This window comes from Callospermophilus lateralis, chromosome 1 (genome assembly GCF_048772815.1).
Source record: "Callospermophilus lateralis isolate mCalLat2 chromosome 1, mCalLat2.hap1, whole genome shotgun sequence".
Lineage (NCBI taxonomy): Eukaryota > Metazoa > Chordata > Mammalia > Rodentia > Sciuridae > Callospermophilus > Callospermophilus lateralis.
The window spans coordinates 89,206,186-89,231,593 of record NC_135305.1 but is presented as its reverse complement, the minus strand read 5'-3'; the positions used below and the strand labels follow the sequence as shown (position 1 = coordinate 89,231,593).

Genomic DNA, 25,408 nt, shown 5'->3' with positions numbered 1-25,408 from the left:
TGATTATTAACATTTTCTTAGTGTTAGCATTCTAATATGATTAATACTGTCCTTGGAGTCTTTCCAGATTATATAGTTCATGGAAAGAAGAAATAAAAAATTCTACTTATAAAATAGCTTAAAGAGAGAAGCATTTTAAAAATACTAGTAATCAAAAAGGCTGCCAAAGTGAACATATAATTTGTTTATCTCTTTTTCTTTGCATCTTGTAATGGTAGCTCAGTGGAAATAACCATTTCAGTTTCCAAATAAAAGAAATTTGGATAATCAGAACCGAGTCAATTGTCACTCTACTCAACAAGTGAAAAAAAGAATATTTTTATTTTAACATGGCACAAAAATGCATCATATCAATATCATGCTAGAACATCTGAAAAACATCAATATAAATAATGTTTGTATTCATATCATAAACAATGCATCTATATAATTTATGGTATTTGGAAATTATAAATGTAAGATAAAAAAGTACATGAATTCTTTTTAGATCCTAAGTTGGAAGAAATAATATGAACATTTTCAGTAGATATGATAGTCTAAATATACAACCACTTTGATATTATTAGACACTAGGGAAGTTTTTCTACACTTACATTTAAAAGACTTTTTAAAAGATGCATTTATAGAATAATCATGATGTCCCTTGATAATTCCTTAATAAATATTAATAGTAGTGTATTAATGAATCACTTCATTATCCAAACTGCTCATAGAGGCATGACTTAAGCATCAGACAGCTTTATATTTGATCATTACAATCATTAATTGTCCCTAAATTACTTGGCTTCATTAAAGGACTGTCTCAGAGCCCCTACAATATGATTTTTCAGACACTCAAGACAATTCACTGATCTCTAAAAACCTCATGCTTTACTAAACATGTGAAGATACCTTTCCCTCTTCCTGTAATGCCCTCCACCTGAATGTCCAACTCATTCCTCAAGACTCTTTTGTGTGTGTGTGTGTGTGTGTGTGTGTGGCATTTATTTATTTTTTTTATTATTAGTTGTTCAAAACATTACAAAGTTCTTGACATATCATATTCATACATTTGATTCAAGCGGATTATGAACTCCCATTTTTACCCTATATACATATTGCAGATTCACATCGGTTACACATCCACTTTTTTACCTACTGCCATACTAGTGTATGTTGTATTCTGCTGCCTTTCCTATCCTCTAATATCCCCCTCCCCTCCCCTTCCCTCCCCTCCACTCCCCTTCCTTCCCATCTTCTCTCCCTACCCCATCTACTGTAATTCATTTCTCTCTCTCGTTTTTTTCCCCTTTCCCCTCACTTCCTCTTATATGTAATTTTGTATAACAATGAGGGTCTCCTTCCTTTACCATGCAATTTCCCTTCTCTCTCTCTTTCCCTCCCCGCTCTCGTCCCTGTTTAGTGGTGATCTTCTTCTCATGCTCTTCCTTTCTATTCTGTTCTTATTTGCTCTCCTTATATCAAAGAAGACATTTGGCATTTATTTTTAAGGGATTGGCTAGCTTCACTTAGCATAATCTGCTCTAGTGCCATCCATTTCCCTGCAAATTCCATGATTTTATCATTTTTTAGTACAGAGTAATACTCCATTGTATATAAATGCCACATTTTTTTTATCCATTCATCTATTGAAGGGCATCTAGGTTGGTTCCACAGTCTAGCTATTGTGAATTGTGCTGCTATGAACATTGTTGTAACAGTGTCCCTATAGTATGCTCTTTTAAGGTCTTTGGGGAATAGTCCAAGAAGGGGAATAGCTGGGTCAAATGGTGGTTCCATTCCCAGCTTTCCAAGAAATCTCCATACTGCTTTACAAATTGGCCACACCAATTTGCAGTCCCACCAGCAATGTACAAGTGTACCCTTTTCCCCACATCCTCTCCAGCACTTGTTGTTGTTTGGCTTCATAATAGCTGCCAATCTCACTGGAGTGAGATAGTATCTTAGGGTGGTTTTGATTTGCATTTCTCTGACTGCTAGAGATGGTGAGCATTTTTTCATGTACTTGTTGATTGATTGTATGTCCTCCTCTGAGAAGTGTCTGTTCAGGTCCTTGGCCCATTTGTTGATTGGGTTATTTGTTATCTTATTGTTTAATTTTTTGAGTTCTTTGTATACTCTGGATATTAGGGCTCAATCTGAAGTGTGAGGAGTAAAAATCTGTTCCCATGATGTAGGCTCCCTATTTACTTCTCTTATTGTTTCTCTTGCTGAGAAAAAACTTTTTAGTTTAAGTAAGTCCCATTTGTTGATTCTTGTTATTAACTCTTGTGCTATGGGTGTCCTATTAAGGAATTTGGAGCCCGACCCCACAATATGTAGATCGGAGCCAACATTTTCTTCTATCAGACGCAGACTCTCTGATTTGATATCAAGCTCCTTGATCCATTTTGAGTTAACTTTTGTGCATGGCGAGAGGAGGGGATTCCATTTCATTTTGTTGCATATGGATTTCCAGTTTTCCCAGAACCATTTGTTGAAGATGCTATCATTCCTCCATTGCATACTTTTAGCCCCTTTATCAAATATAAGATAGTTGTAACTTTGTGGATTAGTCTCTGTGTCCTCTATTCTGTACCATTGGTCCACCTGCCTATTTTGGTACCAGTACCATGCTGTTTTTGTTACTATTGCTCTGTAGTATAATTTGAAATCTGTTTATCGCTATACCGCCTGATTCACACTTCCTGCTTAGAGTTGCTTTTGCTATTCTGGGTCTTTTATTTTTCCATATGAATTTCATAATTGCTTTATCTCTTTCTACAAGAAATGTCATTGGGATTTTGATTGGCATTGCATTGAACCTACAGAGAACTTTTGGTAATATCGCCATTTTGATAATGTTAGTTCTGCCTATCCATGAACAGGGTATATTTTTCCATCTTCTAAGATCTTCTTCTATTTCTCTCTTTAGGGTTCTGTAGTTCTCATTGTATAAATCTTTCACCTCTTTTGTTAGGTTGATTCCCAAGTATTTTATTTTTTTTTTTTAAGGATATTGTGAATGGGATGTTTTTCCTCATTTCCATTTCAGAACTTTTGTCGCTGATATACAGGAATGCCTTTGATTTATGTGTGTTGATTTTATATCCTGCCACTTTTCTGAATTCATTTATTAATTCGAGTAGTTTCTTTGTAGACCCTTTTGTGTCTTCTAGGTATAGACTCATGTTGCCCACAAATAGTGATAATTTAAGTTCTTCTTTTCCTATTTTTACGCCTTTAATTTTTTTCGTCTAATTGCTCTGGCCAGTGTTTCGAGGACTATATTGAATAGAAGTGGTGATAGAGGGCATCCCTGTCTTGTTCCAGATTTTAGAGGGAATGCCTTCAATTTTTCTCCATTCAGAATGATGCTAGCCTGAGGCTTAGCATAGATAGCTTTTACAATGTTGAGGTAAGTTCCTGTTATCCTTAGTTTTTCTAGTGTTTTGAACATAGAGGGATGCTGTACTTTGTTGAATGCTTTTCCTATGTCTATCGAGATGATCATATGGTTCTTATCTTTAAGTCTATTGATGTGGTGAATAACATTTATTGATTTCCATGTATTGAACCATCCTTGAATCCTACTTGATCATGGTGCACAATTTTTTTAGTGTGTTTTGTATCCAATTCGCCAGAATTTTATTGAGGATTTTTGCATCTAGGTTCATTAGAGATATTGTTTTGTAGTTTTCTTTCTTTGAGGTATCTTTGTCTGGTTTCGGAATCAGGGTGATGTTGGCCTCATAGAATGAATTTGGAAGGGTTCCCTCTTTTTCTATTTCCTGAAATAACTTGAAAAGTATTGGTTTTAATTCTTCTTTAAAGGTTTTGTAAAACTCCGCTGTATACCCATCCGGTCCTGGGCTTTTCTTGGTTGGTAGTCCTTTGATTGCTTCTTCTATTTCATCCATTGGTATTGGTCTGTTCAAATTGTGTGTGTCTTCCTGACTCAATCTGGGCAAATCATATGACTTAAGAAATTTACTGATGTCTTAAAATAAATATTTTTATTGGAGTATAGGGTTTCAAAATAATTTCTAATTGTCTTCTGTATTTCTGTAGCATCTGTTGTGATATTGCCTTTTTCATCCCGTATGTAAGTAATTTGATTTCTCTCTTTTCTTCTCTTCGTTAGCATGGCTAAGGGTGTGTCGATCTTATTTATTTTTTCAAAGAACCAACTTTTAGTTTTGTCAATTTTTTCAATAGTTTCTTTTGTTTCAATTTCATTGATTTCCACTCTGATTTTAATTATTTCTTGCCTTCTTCTATATTTGCTGTTGTTTTGTTCTTCCTTTTCTAGGGCTTTGAGATGAAGTGTGAGCTCATTTATTTGTTGGTTTTTTTATTTTTTTGAGGAATGACCTCCAGGCAATGAATTTCCCTCTTAAAACTGCTTTCATTGTGTCCCATAGATTTCGATATGTTGTGTCTGTATTTTCATTTGCCTCTAGGAATTTTTTGATTTCCTCCTTTATGTCTTCTGTACCCCATTGATCATTCAGTAACATATTGTTCATTTTCCATGAGATGTATGATTTTTCCTTCCTTCTTTTATCATTGATTTCCAGTTTCATTCCATTATGATCAGATAAAATGCATGGTATTATCTCCACCCCTTTATATTTACTGAGGGTTGCCCTATGGCATAATATATGGTCTATTTTTGAGAAGGATCCATGTGCTGCTGAGAAAAAAGTATATCCACTTGATGATGGTTGATATATTCTATATATGTCAGTTAAGTCTAGGTTATTGATTGTGATATTGAGTTCTATAGTTTCTTTATTCAACTTTTGTTTGGAGGATCTGTCCAATGGTGAGAGAGGAGTGTTGAAGTCACCTATAATTATTGTGTTGTGGTCTATTTGATTCTTGAACTTGAAGAGAGTTTGTTTTATGAATGTCGCAGCACCATTATTTGGTGCATAAATATTGATGATTGTTATGCCTTTTTTAACGGTATATAACAGTATATAATGTCCTTCCTTATTCCTTATCCCTTTTGATTAACTTTTGATTAACTTAGTCTTGAAGTCGATTTTATTCGATTTTATTCGATATGAGGATGGTCACCCCTGCTTGCTTATGAGGACCGTGTGCATGGTATGTTTTCTCCCAACCTTTCACCTTCAGCCTGTGTATGTCTTTTCCAATCAAATGTGTCTCCTGGAGGAAGCATATTGTTGGATTTATTTTTTTAATCCATGTTACCAGCCTATGTTGCTTTATTGGTGAGTTTAAGCCATTTACGTTTAGAGTTACTAATGATATATGTTTTGTACTTCCAGCCATGTTTGATTATTTCTCTTTTTTTTTTTTTTTTTTAATTTGGTTTGTTTCTACATGATTAGCTTTCCCCTGGCTCTCTGGCTTACTGATGTACTTCCCACTGTTGGTTTTGGTTATTGTTTTTCATTTCTTCCTCGTGTAGTGTTTTGTTCAGGATGCTTTGCAATGCTGTTTTTTTGGCTGCAAATTCTTTTAACTTTTGTTTATCATGAAAGATTTTTATTTTGTTGTTGTACCTGAAGCTTAATTTTGCTGGATACAAAATTCTTGGTTGGCATCCATTGTCTTTCAGAGTTTGAAATACGTTGTTCCAGGATCTTCTCGCTTTCAGCGTCTGTGATAAAAAATCCGTTGTTAACCTTATTGGTTTACCCCTGAATGTAATCTGCCTCCTTTCTCTTGTAGCTTTTAATATTTTCTCTTTGTTCTGTATATTGGATATCTTCATAACAATGTGTCTTGGCGTTAGTCTACTGTGATTTTGTATGCTTGGTGTCCTGTATGCATCTACAATTTGTACATCCATTTCCTTTTATATATCTGGAAAGTTTTCTATAATTATTTCATTCAACAGGTTGTTCATTCCCTTGGTTTGAACCTCTATACCTTCCTCTATCCCAATGACTCTTAAGTTTGGTTTTTTTATGTTATCCCACATCTCTTGGATGTTTTTCTCGTGATTTTTTACCAGCCTTCCTGAGTTGGCTAGACTCTTTTCAAGATCATATATTTTGTCTTCACTGTCTGACGTTCTGGCTTCTACTTGCTCCACTCTGTTAGTGATAATCTCATTTGAGTTTTTAATTTGGTTTATAGTTTCCTTCATTTCTAAAATTATTGTTTGATTTTTTTTATAATCTCTATCTCCTGATAAAGATGCTTATTTGCTTCTTTTATTTGCTTGTGTATTTCATTTTCAATTAGTTCTTTCATTGTTTGAATTTGCTGTCTCATATCCTCTTTAAGATTCCATTCCATCTGTCTAAGGTATTCTTTGAGTTCTTTATTTGACCATTTTTCTGATGCCTCTGGGTCCTCCTGTATATTTAGGCTGTCCTGCATTGTTTGTACTCCTTTTCTTCCTTGATTTTTCATGCTGCTTATGTTACTTCTTGCTCTGGTTGACTGCTGAGTTACTGTTTACTCCTATAAATTTATTTGGTTTTGTGTGTCTCTGGGGTCTCTCTTTTGTGATGGGAGACTATGACTAGAGATGATGAGTTTTGTTGCACTTTAGTGTAGATTCATTCGTTTCCTAAACTGTGTACAGATTCTGATGGCATATAGTGGTCTGCGGTTTGGTCTTGGGACTTATATTTAGGTCGAATTATGTGATGGTATTGAGGTTGGTATCTCTTGGCAACCTTGGAAGGTTGCTCTACTGACGAGGGATATTGACAGGAGGATGGTCAGGAGTATTTGGGGGAAGTTATGGTCCTGGTAGCACTATATAATGTCTTGGAACATTGACATATACATATTTAGTAAATTACACATAAACAGTGTGGTATTGCTTGGGAGGAAAGGTATTAGAAGGGAAGGGAAGAAGTCACTAAAGAGAATGAGAGTAAACAGATAGAATTCAAGGAAAGGGGAATAAGGAAATTGAAAAGAAAAAGACAAAAGAAAAAAATAGAAAATAAAAAAAAGAAAAAATTTTAAAAAATAATCAAAAAAGTGAAAATAAAAAATAAAAAATATAATACAAAAAATATTTTAAAAAATTAAAAAAGAAAAAAAATAAAATTTTAAAAAAAAATTTTAAAATGCAGTCTTAAAGTTCGATTAACTTCTCTTCCAGTAGGTGGAGCTGTGCCCATCTGGCCAAGCTTCTCCTCTCAGTGCGCGGGAACCAATCACTGTGCAGCAGCTCCTTCTCCCCGACTGGGCGGGTCTCCACTCCTGAGTGCCTCAGGTCGTTTCTTGTATCTAGTCACCTCAGCACTGGCCCCGTTCACAGGTGACGCTCACCACAATACTGGTTACCCGCCAGGTCTGCTCTCATGGGAGCCCTATTTTCTTGAACAACTGGGCACACTCTCCCTGCTTGCCAATCCCTCAACCCCTAAGGTTGTGGAGCTTGGGGCTGAGAGCCCTCGGTGTATTTTGCTTGCCCTCTGGTAGCCACGCCCCTGGGAGCTGGTGCAAGAGACCTCAGTTGTCCGCACTGGTGGGAGCGGTAGCTGGGGGGTCCCTCTCCGCGGGTCCCGCACCACTCCTGAATCCCTCGGTCTGACTATCATGCTCACAGGAGAGCTGGAGGGGCCCTTGAGGTTTCCCCACTGTGTGGAAGGGGGGCGCTAGGGGGTTACACACCTGCTGCCGCTGGTTTCAATGAAGTTATCTCCTCTGCCGCATTCTGGTGACATCAGTTCTCTGCCATGGTGGTATCCCATGCGAATGGCAGCATTTCCTTCCCTTTGCCGGGTGACCAAAGCAATGGGTGGGTCCTGATCAGCCCTCCCTAGCCCCGTCTCAATCCTGTTGCCACTGCCTATGAAGGCTTGGTTGGTATTTACCTCCACAGGATTCGGTGGGACCGGGACTGTCAAGCAGTTTCCGCGGGTTTGTTTAGCACTGAGCCAAAGCAGTTTGTCTGCGAGACGCAGGCGAACGGGAGCCTGAATTCGGCCGTTACGGGCTCGGTGTGTGTTCTGAGAGGAGCAGGCTATTTGCCCCAGATCCACGTTAGCTCAGCAATGCGTAGTGATCTTGAGCAAACAGCATTTAGACGATTTAAGACTCCCTATGCCTGCGCAGCTGGAGAGGTCAGAGACTTGATACCTCCGTGCCCGCTGCCATGTTGGATCCCCCTCTTCCTCAAGACTCTTTACAGATAAAAATCTCCTGTGGAGTCTCATTCTTTTGGAATCTAATAGCACTTAGTGCATGCTTCCATAAGCACATCAGGCATTCTATTAGTGATTCTCTTCACCTGTTTGTCTCTCCCAATACTAGTCCAGTAACTACACAAGAGGTACAACTGTCTTTGTATCTAATATGTCTGCTGAATGACAAAAGAACAAAGATATGGACTACCAAGATGAAGTAAAACAAGACTCTCACATCCCTTGTTCTGAAGATATTTTATGAACACAGTTCAAGATCACTACACTTCCTTTTGACAGATATAAAAAGAAAGGCTTTTTGAAGGCCCAACCCTTTTCCCCATGTACAATTACTATTGTATCTGAAAGCAAAATAATTAAAATGGATAAGGAAGTTATTTTTAAACTTGATCTTATTTGATTCATCCACTCTCTTTAGCATGTTAAAATCTTCTAGGATATAGAAAAGTTCAATGTATTAGTTATCCTTTCCATTTTTCAAATGCCTACCTGAAGTTATACAAATTTGTTATGTGTAATTGTTCAGCCCTAATTTGTGACACTGAGAGTATGTGTTTATTCAGCATTGCTTGTTGATTACCAATTTAGCAGGATGCAGAATTCTAAGCTAAAAAGTATTTCCTTTCAATCTTGGAGAAAATGTCTCCATTATCCTATAGCAACCAACAATTTTGATGAAAAGTTAAATGCTTTCTTTATTTCTGTCTGTTGAGTAGCTTGTTTTTTCCTTTCTAACCTCAGTACTCTAAAATTTCAAAATGATTTGTCTGGATGTATTCCTTTTTCTCATTCATTGGAGTAAACATCAAATAGGTCTTTTCAATATCCACTACTGTGAGATTCCATCTCTTTGTCTCCAAAGCCTCCTCTCTAGTTTAGCAATCTACTCCCCCAAGGTTATGGCCTTGTATGATGAGCTTATAATTTTAAGAATCTGCAGTCTGTCTGAACTTTTGGCATCAACAACCAATCCATTCTCTGAACACTACCTTTGACATAGTTCACTTGTTTTATAAGTCCTACTACTTCAACTTTTGTGATTTTTCTGTCAATCCAGAGTTCTATACTAGAATTAACACTACATGCTTTTCACAGAAAAGAAAAATACCAACACTTGTTGGGGAAAAAAAAATTTCATTGCTTTCTTGGGGATAAATATTCTGACAAAGTAGAAAGGAGCATGAATATCTGCCTCAATCCCAGAAATCTATAGATTTCATGCTTATCTCCTTTATCACAAAATCCTCTGTGAGTAGAAACCTATGACACCGAAGCCAAAAGACTAACAGTAAATTATAGGGGCTTCTCTTCAGGCTTCAATTTGTGCAGTTTATCTGGGTCCTTGTTTAAAAAGTCCTGTTCTGTTTCATTATTTAGTCTGTCACACTACTCTATGGCTACTGCAAGGAACTGCAATATGCTCAAATGAAGTGAATAAATCAGTTTTATATGGCTATTTGATAAAATTTTAATAATAAGAGTTAATTGTGGTAAACACCAATACTCTAAGAGCTGCTTTATTTATAAATACCCTCATTTGCACAAACAAAAATTTTTGCCTTTTTTAAATGGTCCCAATTACAGATTGGGACAATTACATTTTTTTACAAAGCACCATCAACTGAAGTGAGACATATATATGCAACTTCCCAAAAACTATGGGCAATAAATTGTTTAGTTTAACTTTAAAAGAATAATTATAATCACCAAAATGATTATATCATCTAATGATAAAATTTAACTAAAGCAAAAGAGTAACATGTACCTATAATCAACAATATTGTTTTATATACTATAATGATGTATATCCTCTTAACACTTGTTGAGAAATAAAAAATACCAACACTTGTTGGGGAAAAAAATATTTCATTGCTTTCTTGGGGATAAATATTCTGAAAAAGTAGAAAGGAGTTAATTTTTTTTTAAATTAAGATACATTAAGAGGATAGACCTCATAGTAAGTATTGTTACCACAATAAAATAATTTTTAAATTAAATAATTGTGACAGATCACAAAGGCCATGAAAACTACTAAATCATTCTTCCCAGTGTTGTTTTTGACTTCTGTGACTTACCCTATAATATTTAGTTGTACTCAAGTTCATTTAGTTGTACTCAAGTCACCAAATTAACAAATTCCAAAAGCTATTATGATATTAGCCACAGAGATACAGTTTGTTTCATAATGTACCTCCTGCTAACAATTTTCTTTTGCATAAAAGAGATAACCCTTATTTTACTCTGCTTATTATAAAATAACCAATTACAACTGAAAATGCCTAAAGTAGAAAGTAAAGAAATTGGAGTGTGCTCAAACTATTTCCGCACAAACACACATTTTCCCCAATACAAATTTGTTAAACACTTTTTAATATTTCACTTTATTTCTTCAAGATGTGTATGATAATATGAGTTCAGTAATTTTAAGTATACTATAAACATTAGCCATCAGTTTTGCATTGACCATTTTCAACAACTATTCTCATATGAATAAATCAATAAAGTATATTCAATTGAAACTTAAACTTGACTGTATAATTACTGTTTTTCTACCTATTGAGATTAGTATCAGCAAAAATCATTTCACTTTCATCTCTACCAGTGTCCAGTTGGGAACATAAGAATATAGACATCAAAAAATCAATTTAAGTTTCTGGAAACTCCTAAAACCTAGTTTACTATATACCTTCCTTAAAAACATTTCAGTTCTTTAAATTTCCCCTCTCAAACCCTTCTCACCCCCCAAACCAGTCATATATCTCTAACAAAACACAATCCTATCTTCATAACTTTTACATCCTATATACTTAATATGATGGCTCTTAGTTTTTGATATCTAAATATTACCCTTACCCTTTGCAGGAATCTTGATGTGAAAATGCTTTGTCATTGATTGTACTTAATAGAAACTTACAAAAGCAGTAAAAACATGATTTTACTTACGAGAGGTTTTGGAAGCAAGAAGAGTAACTCGGGAGCCACTTAAGAATCGAAAACCCATTACATTGACCTGATCATCATCTGACTGATTGGCAAAACCTACAGAAAAAAGAATACATATTACATAAACAGAAGGCACAATTAACACTTAATATATGAAATTTAGCTGAATATATTTTTATGACACTAGCCATATTTAAAGTCCATGTATTAATGATAATATATTAACTTTGATTTTCATAGTAGCTTCCAATTGCTGAAATTTCTGACTCAGAGTAACATGCTGGAAGATTTCATTTCTTTTATTTTAGTGATTAATTCTGGGTCTGAGGGAGATCATGCCCAAGAGAACCTAAGATATACTACCACAGCAGATAGCAAGGAACCTATTCTATGAAAAGGACTTGGGAACCAACTTAAAGAGGCTATCACTAAATCAATTTCCATGCATGTATGAGTTTGTCAGGATGAACCCAACTACTGTGTATAACCATAAAGCTCTAATTTAAAAAAAAGAGGCTACAACTAGCCACAGACAAAATATTTGAGGATCAAAAAATATAACAGATGCAATAAAATGAAATATCAAACACATTTAAAGGCATGTATTTATACTGATACTAAAAACAAAACAAAAACAAATGGTCACTATCAGACTATATAGAGAATCATCTCTATTTGATTCATCTGTATTTATTTCAAATATAGATGCTCCTTAGATTATGATGGGATTATGTTCCGATAAATCCAATGTAAACTGAAAATGTCATAAGTCAAAATGCATTTCAGTGTTAGGGTTTTAGCTCAGCATTATAATGCTTATCTGGCACATGTGAGGTACTGTGTTCGATCCTTAGCATCACATAAAAATAAATAAAATAAAGGTATTGTGTCCATCTACAACTAAAAAAATTTTTTTGAATGCATTTAATACATCTAACCTATTGAACATCATAACTTACCTTTGCCTACCTTAAATGTGCTCAGAACATTCATAGTAGTTTATAGTTTAGGCAAAAATCATTTAACACAAAATCTATTTGATAACAAAGTGACAATTATCTCCTATAATTTGATGAAAACCTGAATCCAAAAAACACTGGCAACATAATACAGTGTAGAGTATCAATTGTTTACCCCCATGATTACATGGCTGAGTAGAATTTACTGCTGACAGCTGCCTCAAAAAGCAAGAGTATCATAAAACAAATTGCTACTACAGGAAAATATGAAAATTCAAAATTTGAAGTATGGTTTCTCCTAAATGCTGAAAAATCATTAAGTCAAACCACCATAAGTTGAAACCATCTGTATTTTTTTAACCACTAATAAGAAGAAAAAACAAACACTTCCATTCGAACTGCATTATTTTAAATAATACTGGTTAAGGGAAAGGTTCTCTATATAGAAATATTCTAGCTCAAAATTGAAGAAAGCTTAAATGAAATAAGATAATACCATTTTTCAGCCTCTAATGGAATAGATCTCAGAACTGAATATCAATCCCTAGACCATCACACACAAAGAGAGACAAACACATATTATATGCCCCCTGATGAAAGTATATACTACCACCAATGAAGAACTCTGGTCAAAATAATAATTAATCCTGCCTCTGCTAACCCTAGATCCTACTACCAATTTACAAACTATATGGCAGACAGAAGAAAACAGTAAACAACATCAAAAGGAATAAAGGATATTCCCAAGATGATGAGGTAAGAGATGGCAGCCTTCATCTCTCTGAAATAAGGAAGGGAGAAAGGGAGGAAGAAAATGAATGTAGACAGCTATCCACAAACCAAAATAGCCCTGAGAGTTCAATAGCCCAATTTAAGAATCTGCAGCAACATAGAAAGAAAAACTAGTAATAGCGGTGTACCTGAGATGCCTATATATAGTTAGAAATAAAGAAAGGCTATCAGTGATAGTCATGCAATTTGAACCACCATGGTCCCAAGTGGCCTGCTATCCAGAGTACACTGGTATCATTTACTACTAAGGAAACCTATAGCCACTCCTGCCAGGAAATCCCAGAGAAAGTGCCATAGCTATATACACACCCACTCACATGTAAAAACATATAATGTTGCACATTATAAATATATAAAATTTTATTTATCAATTAAATAAATAAAATTATTTTCAAAAGTAGGCAGATATCAGATTTTAAAAACTCAAGTTATGCATCATTTATAGAAACCTACTTTAAATACATAAACAACTTAAAAGAGAAAATTATATGTGCCATTGTCACACTAGTTATCTTAACATCATACAAAGTAAATTTCAAGCAAGAAATATTAACAAGGAGTAAGAGAACAACTTCATAACAATTAAGAGAACATACAATTCTAAACTTCTACATACCTAATGACAGACTTCTAAAATATACATAACAAAAACTGATAGAAATGCAAAAATGAAAAGTGAATAACCAAGCCCAGTGTGGTGGCCCATGACAGGTAATCCCAGCAGCTTTGGAGGCTGAGACAGGAGGATCATGAGTTCAAAGCCAGCCCCAGCAACAGCAAGGTGCTAAGTAACTCAGTGAGACTCTGTCTCCAAATAAAATACAAAATAGGGCTGGGGATGCGGCTCAATGGTGGAGTGCCCCTGAATTCAATCCCCAATACCCCCTCCCCACCAAAAAAAAAAAAAGTGAAGAGCCAAAGATTTGAACAAACTATTTTTTTTCATATTTAAAATGACTCCAGATTTTTATTTGTAGTACAATTATATTCATTGTTCATTATATATATATATATATATATATATATATAGAGAGAGAGAGAGAGAGAGAGAGAGAGAGAGAGAGTATATATTTTTAACCAAATATACATACATACATATATATGCATATATATACATATATATATGTATATGTATATATATGTATCTTTCAACATTGTTTGAAAATCATAGCATTCAGTCCCAAAAAGTCAAAGGCTGAATATTCTCTCTGGTATGTGGAAGCTAATCCAAAATGGAGTGGGGTTGAGGGAGAAGAAAGAAAGAAAGAAAGGTAAAAAAGGGAGAGGGAGTTCCTTCATAATAAAGGAAAGATTAGTAGAGTAAGCTAAGGGAATTGAGAGGGAGAAGAGACCGGATAGGGGAAGGGCAGTGGAATGAATCGGACAGAATCCGCATAGGCACATACGTGAATACACCACAGCTAATCTTAACATCAAGTATATCCATAGACACTAAGTTTTAAAAAACTATAAATAAATCACAGAAAGATCAGTAGAGGAGAGGGGATGGGAGAAGAGGGAGAGAGAAGGAGGGAAGGGAGAAGTTCTGGGTACTAAATTAAAGCAACTTATATTCCATGCATTTGTGGTTACGTCAAAATGTATACTAATGTCATACATAACAAAAAGAACAAACAGATAAATAAAAAGAAAAATATTGTAACATTGCTTCTGAGCTTCAGAAGCCCAGAAGATAATTAAGATCCTTGATTTTAGAAGTGTTTAGGCTTATGAATGTCAGTAAATGTGGCCCCTTAAGTAAATAACTGTTAAAGGTTTGTTTCTTTATATATTTAAAATGTGCAAGGGACCAGAAGTGAGAGGGAGTAACTATTTTTTTTAATCAATTTACAGGCCAGGTGTGGTGGTGCATGCCTATAATCCCAGCAGCTCAGGAGGCACATGCAGGAGGATCACAGTTCAAAGCCAGCCTCAGCAACTTGGCAAGGCCCAAGATAGAAAATAATTAAAAAAAAAAAAAAAGCTGGGATGTGGTTCAGAGGTTAAATGTGCATGGGTTCAATCCTCAGTACAAAAAAAATAAAATAAAGGTCAGCTATTTCTTGCAACAGGAGGTAAAAGGCAAGAGGGATAATATAAAAGTGTAAATCTTCAAGAGCACTATAATCTATATCAATGATTTCTTTTCTTTTTTTTTATTTGAACAACCTATTACTAATAACTAAGATAATAAGTAGATTAAAATCAGTAAGAATATAAAAGAGTAAAAATACTATCAGAAAGCTTTCTTAACTGATATATAAGATCCATCAAACAACCAAATACCCATTCTATTCAAGTACACGTAGAACATTTATCAAGAAAGTCTCAGATAGGGATTATAAAATAAGTCTCAATAAACTTATAAGGATTCAAGTAATACAGAGTATGTTTTCCTCCAACAGTGGAAATGAATAACAACAGTCAGCCCTCAATATCCATTGATTCCACATCCACAGATTAAACCAAACACAAGTTAAAAAAATAATAAATTTTAATGCCTCTGTACTCAACATGTATAGACATCTCCCCCTAGCTATTGGGAATGCCAAACCTTTCTTCTAGTCATTATTCCCTAAACAATAGAGTGTAACAATAACTCACATAGCATTTATATTGTATTGGATATTATAAATAATTTTGAGATGATTTAAAGTATATAGGAGGATGTGTGTATGTAATATACAAATACTATGCCATTTTCTATAAAAGACTTTATAGAGTCTGTGCAGATTTTGATAATAAGAATAAGTCCTGAAAACAATACCCTGCTATATGGCAATGAATTAAAAAACACACATTCCTTGAAAGACAAAATTATTAAAACTCACTAATGAAGAAACAAATAACCAGAATACTCCTATATCTGAGGAAGAAATCAAATATGTAGTTTAAAAACTAATCTATAAACCTGGTACAGTGGCACATGCCCATAATCCAGGGGCTAGGGAGGCTGAAGCAGGAAGATCACGAGTTCAAAAGCCAGCCTCAGCAACTCAGTGAGGTACTTAGTAACTCAGTGAGACCCTGTCTCTAAATAAAAATTAAAAAGGGATGAGGATATGGTTCAGTGGTAAAGCATCCCTGGGTTCAATCCCTGGTACAAAAAAAAAAAAAAAAAACAACTAATAAACTAATCTATAATGAAAACGCTAGGTCCAGATAACTTCCTGGTGAATTCTATGTAGCAAAGAAAATACTTTCAACTTCATTCCACAAACCCCACATTAATGACACCCAATTACAGAGAACCTAAATTACAGATCATTAGAACATAGATACTGATTCTAAACTAAAGTTTAGCACATTAAATCCACCAACATGGTAAAAGGTTAATACATCATGATCAAGTATAATTTATCTCAAGAATGCAGTTGAATTCATTTAAAGGTTAATCAAAGTAGTCTATCATATTAACTAATTAAAGAAGACAATGATATCTATATCTCAAATGATACAAAAAAGGTCTTTAAAAACCTAATGCCTATTTCAGATAAAATTCTTAATAAACTAAGACAAGAGGGAACTTCCTCATCCCAGTAAAGAACAAAATACCTATAGCAAAGCATACTTAATGAAAAACTGAATGTCCACTCTCACTGTTCCTATTCAAAATCACCCCAGAAGTTCTAGCCAAGGCAAAAAAGAACAACCCACCAAGACTGGAAAGGAAAAAGTTAAAACTGTTTTCATTTGCCAATAACATGATCATCTACATAGAAAATCTAACTAAATATACAAAAAACTAACAACAAGTGACTTAACAATGTTGCATCAAACAAAACCCATGTACCATATTAATTGTATTTCTATGTACCAACAAAGAATAATTTGAAAGTGAAATAAAGCAATGTAATTTGCAATAGCATCAAAATAAATAAAATAATTTGGAATAAATATGATAAAATATTTGTAAGACCTATACATTGAAAAAGTTACCCTCCCTGAGAAATGAAATAGCCCTAAATAGATGAAGATCTGTACTTTCATCTTAATAAACTAGAATAAGTAGATCAAATTATATCATGTTTGATATTGTTATAATGTTAATTTTCTCTAAATTGATCTATGGAATCAATGTAATCCCAATCCCAATTAAAATCCCAGCAGGATATTTTTAAATTAAAAATCGATTCTAACATTTATATGAAAAAGGTAAAAACCTAGAATATCTATAGTAACTTTGAAAAAACAAGAATAAAGTTGGAAATATTATAACACCTGAATTCAAAAGATTATAAATTATAATAATCAAGACAGTATGCTATTAATATTTAGCAATGTGGGTAGGCATAGACAAATAGATCAATGGAACAAAATAAAGTAAGCAAAAAATATACCCATATTAATATGGTCACATATTCTCCACAAGGTTGCAGACATTTTTTTTTTTTTTTTTTTTGTACTAGGGATTGAACTCAGAGCACTCGGCCACTGAGCCATATCCCCAGCCCTATTCTGTAGGTTATTTAAAGACAGGGTCCCACTGAGTTACTTAGGACCTCACTTTTACTGAGGCTGGCTTTGAACTCACAATTCTCCTGCCTCAGCCTCACAAGCTGCTGGGATTACAGGTGTGTTACCATGCCTGGCAGTTGCAGACAGTTCTTATCTCCCTATTTGAAAGTATGTATTTTTATTCAATCTCTAACTGAATAAGTATAAAGGAAGCAGAAGGAGAAAAATAAGAGATAAAAAATATTTACTAGTAATATATACACACATTTGACTCAAACATAAGAATAGAATAATTTTAATAAAGAATATTTGATTTTAGAGATGTTCTCAAAGAGTTACATATAAAGTTTTTTAAGTACTTCAAATTAATAAAAAAAATTTAAAGCACTTTACGTAATTAATAACACAAAAGTTGACTTACCATAAATTTCTAAACCTTGTGGGAAATATTCTCTGTATTCTAAATCCTATCCACAAATGAAAGGATGGGGGTACATCTCATAGCCAACAGTGCTAATTTTTACTGAAGGACTTAAAAGAGTGATTTAATCCCCAGAATTTTTTCTTTAATTCCACCCATCATCAAGAAAGTTAATGGATGTGATACATTAGAAACCTTGATTACTAAAGATGCTTTATCCAATCAAAGCTTCTGTTTGTCTAAACTACTCAAAAAACTGAGACTTGGAAAAAGTCACAACTTGACAAATTACCCCAAATGATCATTGTGATACTGGAGCCCTAAATAAGCCCCACAAAATGACTAGAGCCACAGAATGAACATATGTTCCTTCCTGCTACTGTAGACAAGGGAACCACAAAGAGTACCTACTTATATGAGATTACTTTTCAGGGCGGGGGTTGTGACTCAGTGGTAGAGTGCTTGCCTGGCATGTGTGAGTTACTGGGTTCGATCCTCAGCACTACATAAAAATAAATAAATAAAATAAAATAAAGGTATTGTGGCCATATACAACTAAAAATAGTTTTATGAAAGAATATACTTTAAAAAGGTACATATTCAAAAGCCTACATGAAGATAAATAATTAAATATTTATATTCTTAGAAAGAGGATATGTCAAAAATTCACAATAAAGATAAATAATGAATATTTACATTACAAGCCCCAAATTCCAATCTAAAAAGTTTATTTCTGAATACTGAAGCAAAATAATGATTATAATAATTTTAATCAAACTTAAAAGGTACAACTTATTACCTTGTTGATATAAGCCATTTCGCCTTTGAACAGGTCAAATGAGGGAAAAGTCCTTGAGGCATTTTTATATTCTTATTTAACACTTATCAGATAATTGCCCTATCATTACTTGCTAATGAAGAATTCCATTAAAAATTCTTAACATGAGAGCCGCCGGGCGCCTGCAAGGTAGGCAGACCTGCGACTCACCAGCAGATCAGGCCCAGCAACTGCGGGGCGGCAGAGCCACCCCCGGGCCTGCAAGGTAGGCGGACTTGCCACCCACCAGCAGGTCAGGCCCAACAAACTGCGGAGGGGCACAGCTGCCCCACGAGCCTGCTAGGTAGGCAGAACCCTGACCACCGACAGAACAGGCTCAGAGGCCGGCCAGACACATCGCCCCGCCCCGGTTGAGGGAGGGGCAGAGCCGCCGGGCGCCTGCAAGGTAGGCAGACCTGCGTCTCACCAGCATATCAGGCCCAGCAACCCGCGGGGCGGCAGAGCCACCCCCGGGCCTGCAAGGTAGGCGCACTTGCCACCCACCGACAGGTCAGGCCCAGCATCTCTCGGAGGGACACAGCTGCTCCACGCGCGTGCAAGGTAGGCGGAACCGTGACCACCAACAAAACAGGCCCAGTGGACCGCCAGACACATCGCTCCAGTTGGGGGAGGGGCAGAGCCGCCGGGCGCCTGCAAGGTAGGCGGACCTGCGACCCACCAGCAGAACAGGCACAGCAATCCACAGAGCGGCAGAGCCACCCCCCGGAGCCTACAGGTAGGCAGACCTGCGACCCACCGGCAGGTCAGGCCCAAAAACCTGCGGAGGGGCACAGCTGCCCCACGTGCCTGCTAGGTAGGCTGAACCGTGACCACCAACAGAACAGGCCCAGCAGCCGGCCAGACACATCGCCCCGCCCCGGTTGGGGGAGGGGCAGAGCCGCCGGGTGCCTGCAAGTTAGGCAGACCTGCGATTCACCAGCAGATCAGGCCCAGTGACCCGCGGAGCGGCAGAGCCACCCCCGCGCCTGCAAGGTAGGTGCACTTACCACCCACTGGCAGGTCAGGCCCAGCAACTCTCGGAGGGACACAGCTGCTCCACGCGCGTGCAAGGTAGGCGGAACCGTGACCACCGACAAAACAGGCCCAGTGGCCCGCCAGATACATCGCCCCAGTTGGGGGAGGGGCAGAGCCGCCACCAGCGCCTTTTAGGTAGACAGAACTGCAACCAACAGACAGAACAGGCCTAGCGGCCAGCGGAGGGGCAAAGCCGCTGCTCACGCCTGCAAGGTAGGAGGACCTGTGACCACCGAAAGAACAGGCCCATCGAAAGTACAGGCACAGCGGCCTCCCGGCGTGGTAGGCACATTGCCTCAATTGGAGGAAGGGCAGAACCACCGCCAAAGCCTGCGAGGGAGACTTTGCAGCTATACAAGAGCAATATAAATATATAGGGGGAAAAATCAATAACACAACAGTTTCACCAAGCAGAAAGAAACGCGATCAGTATGAAAAGACAAGGAAAGAAAGGACCACAAGCAATGCAGGTCAACTCAACTTTAGAAGAGATAATATCTGCAGCAGATGGAATGTCAGATAAAGAATTCAGAATATACATGCTTCAGATGATCTGGAGTCTCAAGGAAGACATTAGACAGCAAAATCAGACAATGAAAGACCACTTCGACCACTTCGACAATGAATTACATAAACAAATCCAAGAAGCAAAAGATCAATTATACAGGGAGATAGAGGTTATAAAAAACAAACAAACAGAAATCCTGGAAATGCAGGAAACAATAAACCAACTTAAAAACTCAATTGAGAATACTACTAGCAGAGTAGAACACTTAGAAGATAGGACATCAGACAATGAAGACAAAGTATTTCAACTGGAGAAGAACATAGACAGCTCAGCAAAGCTGTTAAGAAACCATGAGCAGAACATTCAAGAAATATGGGATAACATAAAGAGACCAAACTTAAGAGTCATTGGGATACAGGAAGGTATTGAGGTCCAAACCAAAGGAATGAGCAATCTATTCAACGAAATAATACGAGAAAACTTCCCAGACTTGAAGAATGAGACAGAATCCCAAATCCTAGAAGCCTACAGGACGCCGAATGTGCAAAATCATAAGAGATCCACACCTAGACACATTATAATGAAGATGCCCAACATACAGAATAAGGAGAGAATTTTAAAAGCTACAAGAGAAAGGAAGCAGATTACATTTAGGGGTAAACCAATCAGGATAACAGCTGATCTTTCAACACAGACTCTGAAAGCTAGAAGATCCTGGAATAACATATTTCAAACACTGAAAGAAAATGGGTTCCAACCAAGAATTGTGTATCCCGCGAAATTAAGCTTCAGGATGGAAGATGAAATTAAAACCTTCCATGATAAACAAAAGTTAAAAGAATTTGCAGCTAGAAAACCGTCTCTTCAAAACATCCTCGGCAAAATATTACAGGAAGAGGAAACGGAAAATATCAATGAAAACCAACAGCAGGAGGCAGTACAGTAAAGAGGGGGGGGGAATAATCAAAGAGGAAAACAAACCACGTTTAGTAACATAAATAAACAAATATGGCTGGAAGAACAACCCATATCTCAATAATAACCCTAAATGTTAATGGCTTAAACTCACCAATTAAGAGACACAGGCTAGTAGAATGGATCACAAAACAAGACCCAACAATATGCTGCCTTCAGGAGACGCATTTGATAGGAAAAGACATACATAGACTGAAGGTGAAAGGCTGGGAAAAATCATATCACTCATATGGACTTCGGAAACAAGCAGGAGTGTCCATACTCATATCAAATAAAATAGATTTCAAGCCAAAGTTAATCAAAAGGGATGAAGAGGGACACTACATACTTCTCAAGGGAACCATACACCAACAAGACATAACAATCATAAATATATATGCCCCAAACAATGGTGCAGCTATGTTCATCAAACAAACTCTTCTCAAGTTCAAGAGTCTAATAGACCACCATACAACAATCATGGGAGACTTCAACACACCTCTCTCACCACTGGACAGATCTTCCAAACAAAAGTTGAATAAGGAAACTATAGAGCTCAATAACACAATTAATAACCTAGACTTAATTGACATATATAGAATATACCACCCAACATCAAGCAGTTACACTTTTTTCTCAGCAGCACATGGATCCTTCTCAAAAATAGATCATATATTATGTCACAGGGCAACTCTTAGACAATATAAAGGAGTAGAGATAATACCATGCATCTTATCTGATCATAATGGAATGAAATTGAAAATTAACGATAAAAGAAGTAAGGAAAAATCATGCATCACTTGGAGAATGAACAATAGGTTACTGAATGATCAATGGGTTATAGAAGACATCAAGGAGGAAATTAAAAAATTCTTAGAGATAAACGAAAACACAGACACAACATATCGGAATCTATGGGACACATTGAAAGCAGTTCTAAGAGGAAAATTCATTGCTTGGAGTTCATTCCTTAAAAAAAGAAAAAACCAACAAATAAATGATCTAATACTTCAACTCAAAATCCTAGAAAAAGAAGAGCAAAACAACAGCAAAAGAAGTAGAAGACAAGAAATAATTAAAATCAGAGCTGAAATTAATGAAATCAAAACGAAAGAAACAATTGAAAAAATTGACAAAACTAAAAGTTGGTTCTTTGAAAAAATAAATAAAATCGACAGACCCTTAGCCACGCTAACGAAGAGAAGAAGAGAGAGAACTCAAATTACCAGCATACGGGATGAAAAAGGCAATATCACAACAGACACTTCAGAAATACAGAAGATTATCAGAAATTATTTTGAATCCTTATACTCCAATAAAATAGAAGATAGTGAAGGCATCGATAAATTTCTTAAGTCATATGATTTGCCCAGATTGAGTCAGGAGGATATTGACAACCTAAACAGACCAATATCAATTGAGGAAATAGAAGATACCATCAAAAGACTACCAACTAAGAAAAGCCCAGGACCGGATGGGTATACAGCAGAGTTTTACAAAACCTTTAAAGAGGAACTAATACCAATACTTTTCAAGCTATTTCAGGAAATAGAAAAAGAGGGAGAACTTCCAAATTCATTCTATGAGGCCAACATCACCCTGATTCCTAAACCAGACAAAGACACTTCAAAGAAAGAAAACTACAGACCAATATCTCTAATGAACCTAGATGCAAAAATCCTCAATAAACTTCTGGCGAACCGGATACAAAAACATATCAAAAAAATTGTGCACCATGATCAGGTAGGATTTATCCCTGGGATGCAAGGTTGGTTCAATATACGGAAATCAATAAATGTTATTCACCACATCAATAGGCTTAAAAATAAGAACCATATGATCATCTCGATAGATGCGGAAAAAGCATTCGACAAAGTACAGCATCCCTTTATGTTCAAAACTCTAGAAAAACTAGGGATAACAGGAACATACCTCAATATTGTAAAAGCAATCTATGCTAAGCCTCAGGCTAGCATCATTTTGAATGGAGAAAAACTGAAGGCATTCCCTCTAAAATCTGAAACAAGACAGGGATGCCCTCTCTCACCACTTCTGTTCAACATAGTTCTCGAATCACTGGGCAGAGCAATTAGACAGACGAAAGAAATTAAAGGCATAAAAATAGGAAAAGAAGAACTCAAATTATCACTATTTGCAGATGACATGATTCTATACCTAGCAGACCCAAAAGGGTCTACAAAGAAACTATTAGAGCTAATAAATGAATTCAGCAAAGTGGCAGGATATAAAATCAACACGCATAAATCAAAGGCATTCCTGTATATCAGCGACAAATCCTCTGAAATGGAAATGAGGACAACCACCCCATTCACAATATCCTCAAAAAAAATAAAATACTTGGGAATCAACCTAACAAAAGAGGTGAAAGACTTATACAATGAAAACTACAGAACCCTAAAGAGAGAAATAGAAGAAGATCTTAGAAGATGGAAAAATATACCCTGTTCATGGATAGGTAGAACTAACATCATCAAAATGGCGATATTACCAAAAGTTCTCTATAGGTTTAATGCAATGCCAATCAAAATCCCAACGGCATTTCTTGTAGAAATAGAGAAAGCAATCATGAAATTCATATGGAAAAATAAAAGACCCAGAATAACAAAAACAATGCTAAGCAGGAAGTGTGAATCAGGTGGTATAGCTATACCAGACTTCAAACTATACTACAGAGCAATAGTAACAAAAACAGCCTGGTACTGGTAACAAAACAGGCGGGTGGATCAATGGTACAGAATAGAGGACACAGAAACCAATCCACAAAACTACAACTATCTTATATTCGATAAAGGGGCTAAAAGCATGCAATGGAAGAAGGATAGCATCTTCAACAAATGGTGTTGGGAAAACTGGAAATCCATATGCAACAAAATGAAACTGAATCCCTTTCTCTCGCCATGCACAAAAGTTAACTCAAAGTGGATCAAGGAACTTGATATCAAATCAGAGACATGGCGTCTGATAGAAGAAAAAGTTGGCTATGATCTACATGCTGTGGGGTCGGGCTCCAAATTCCTCAATAGGACACCCATAGCACAACAGTTAATAACTAGAATCAACAAATGGGACTTACTCAAACTAAAAAGTTTTTTCTCAGCAAAAGAAACAATAAGAGAGGTAAATAGGGAGCCTACGTCCTGGGAACAAATCTTTACTCCTCACACTTCAGACAGAGCCCTAATATCCAGAATATACAAAGAACTAAAAAAATTAGACAATGAGATAACGAATAACCCAATCAACAAATGGGCCAAGGACCTGAACAGAAATTTCTCAGAGGAGGACATACAATCAATCAACAAGTATATGAAAAAATGTTCACCATCTCTAGCAGTCAGAGAAATGCAAATCAAAACCACCCTAAGATACCATCTCACTCCAGTAAGATTGGCAGCCATTAGGAAGTCAAACAGCAACAAGTGCTGGCGAGGATGTGGGGAAAAGGGTACTCTTGTACATTGCTGGTGGGACTGCAAATTGGTGCAGCCAATTTGGAAAGCAGTATGGAGATTTCTTGGAAAGCTCGGAATGGAACCACCATTTGATCCAGCTATTCCCCTACTCGGTCTATTCCCTAAAGACCTAAAAAGAGCACACTATAGGGACACTGCTACATCCATGTTCATAGCAGCACAATTCACAATAGCAAGACTGTGGAACCAACCTAGATGCCCTTCAATAGACGAATGGATAAAAAAAATGTGGCATTTATACACAATGGAGTATTACTCTGCATTAAGAAATGACAAAATCATAGAATTTGGAGGGAAATGGATGGCATTAGAGCAGATTATGCTAAGTGAAGCTAGCCAATCCCTTAAAAACAAATGCCAAATGTCTTCTTTGATATAAGGAGAGTAACTAAGAACAGAGTAGGGACGAAGAGCATGAGAAGAAGATTAACATTAAACAGGGATGAGAGGTGGGAGGGAAAGGGAGAGAGAAGGGAAATTGCATGTAAATGGAAGAAGACCCTCAGGGGTATACAAAATTACATACAAGAGGAAGTGAGGGGAAAGGAGGAAAAATATAAGGGGGAGAAATGAGTTACAGTAGAGGGGGTAGAGAGAGAAGAGAAGAGGGGAGGGGAGGGGGGAGGGGGGATAGTAGAGGATAGGAAAGGCAGCAGAATACAACAGATACCAGAATGGCATTATGTAAATCAATGGTTCTGCAACTGATGTGATTCTGCAATCTGTATATGGGGTAAAAATGGGAGCTCATATCCCACTTGAATCAAAGTGTGAAATATGATATATCAAGAACTATGTAATGTTTTGAACAACCTACAATAAAAATTAATTTTAAAAAAATTAAAAAATAAATAAATAAATAAATAAAAGAAAAAAAAATTCTTAACATTTCTGATGC

The 25,408-nt window shown here is 36.3% G+C and overlaps 1 protein-coding gene across 3 annotated transcripts in view; it reads right to left on the bottom strand.

The window, feature by feature from the left end:
- Bbs9 (Bardet-Biedl syndrome 9) overlaps positions 1 to 25,408 on the bottom strand; it is a 462,827-nt gene that overhangs the window by 231,877 nt on the left and 205,542 nt on the right. For all 3 annotated transcript variants that reach the window (XM_076863784.2, XM_076863792.2, XM_076863800.2), the window contains exon 16: positions 11,073 to 11,168. In XM_076863784.2, the coding sequence (XP_076719899.2) occupies positions 11,073 to 11,168 (96 nt within the window). The remainder of the gene's footprint in view (positions 1 to 11,072; positions 11,169 to 25,408) is intronic.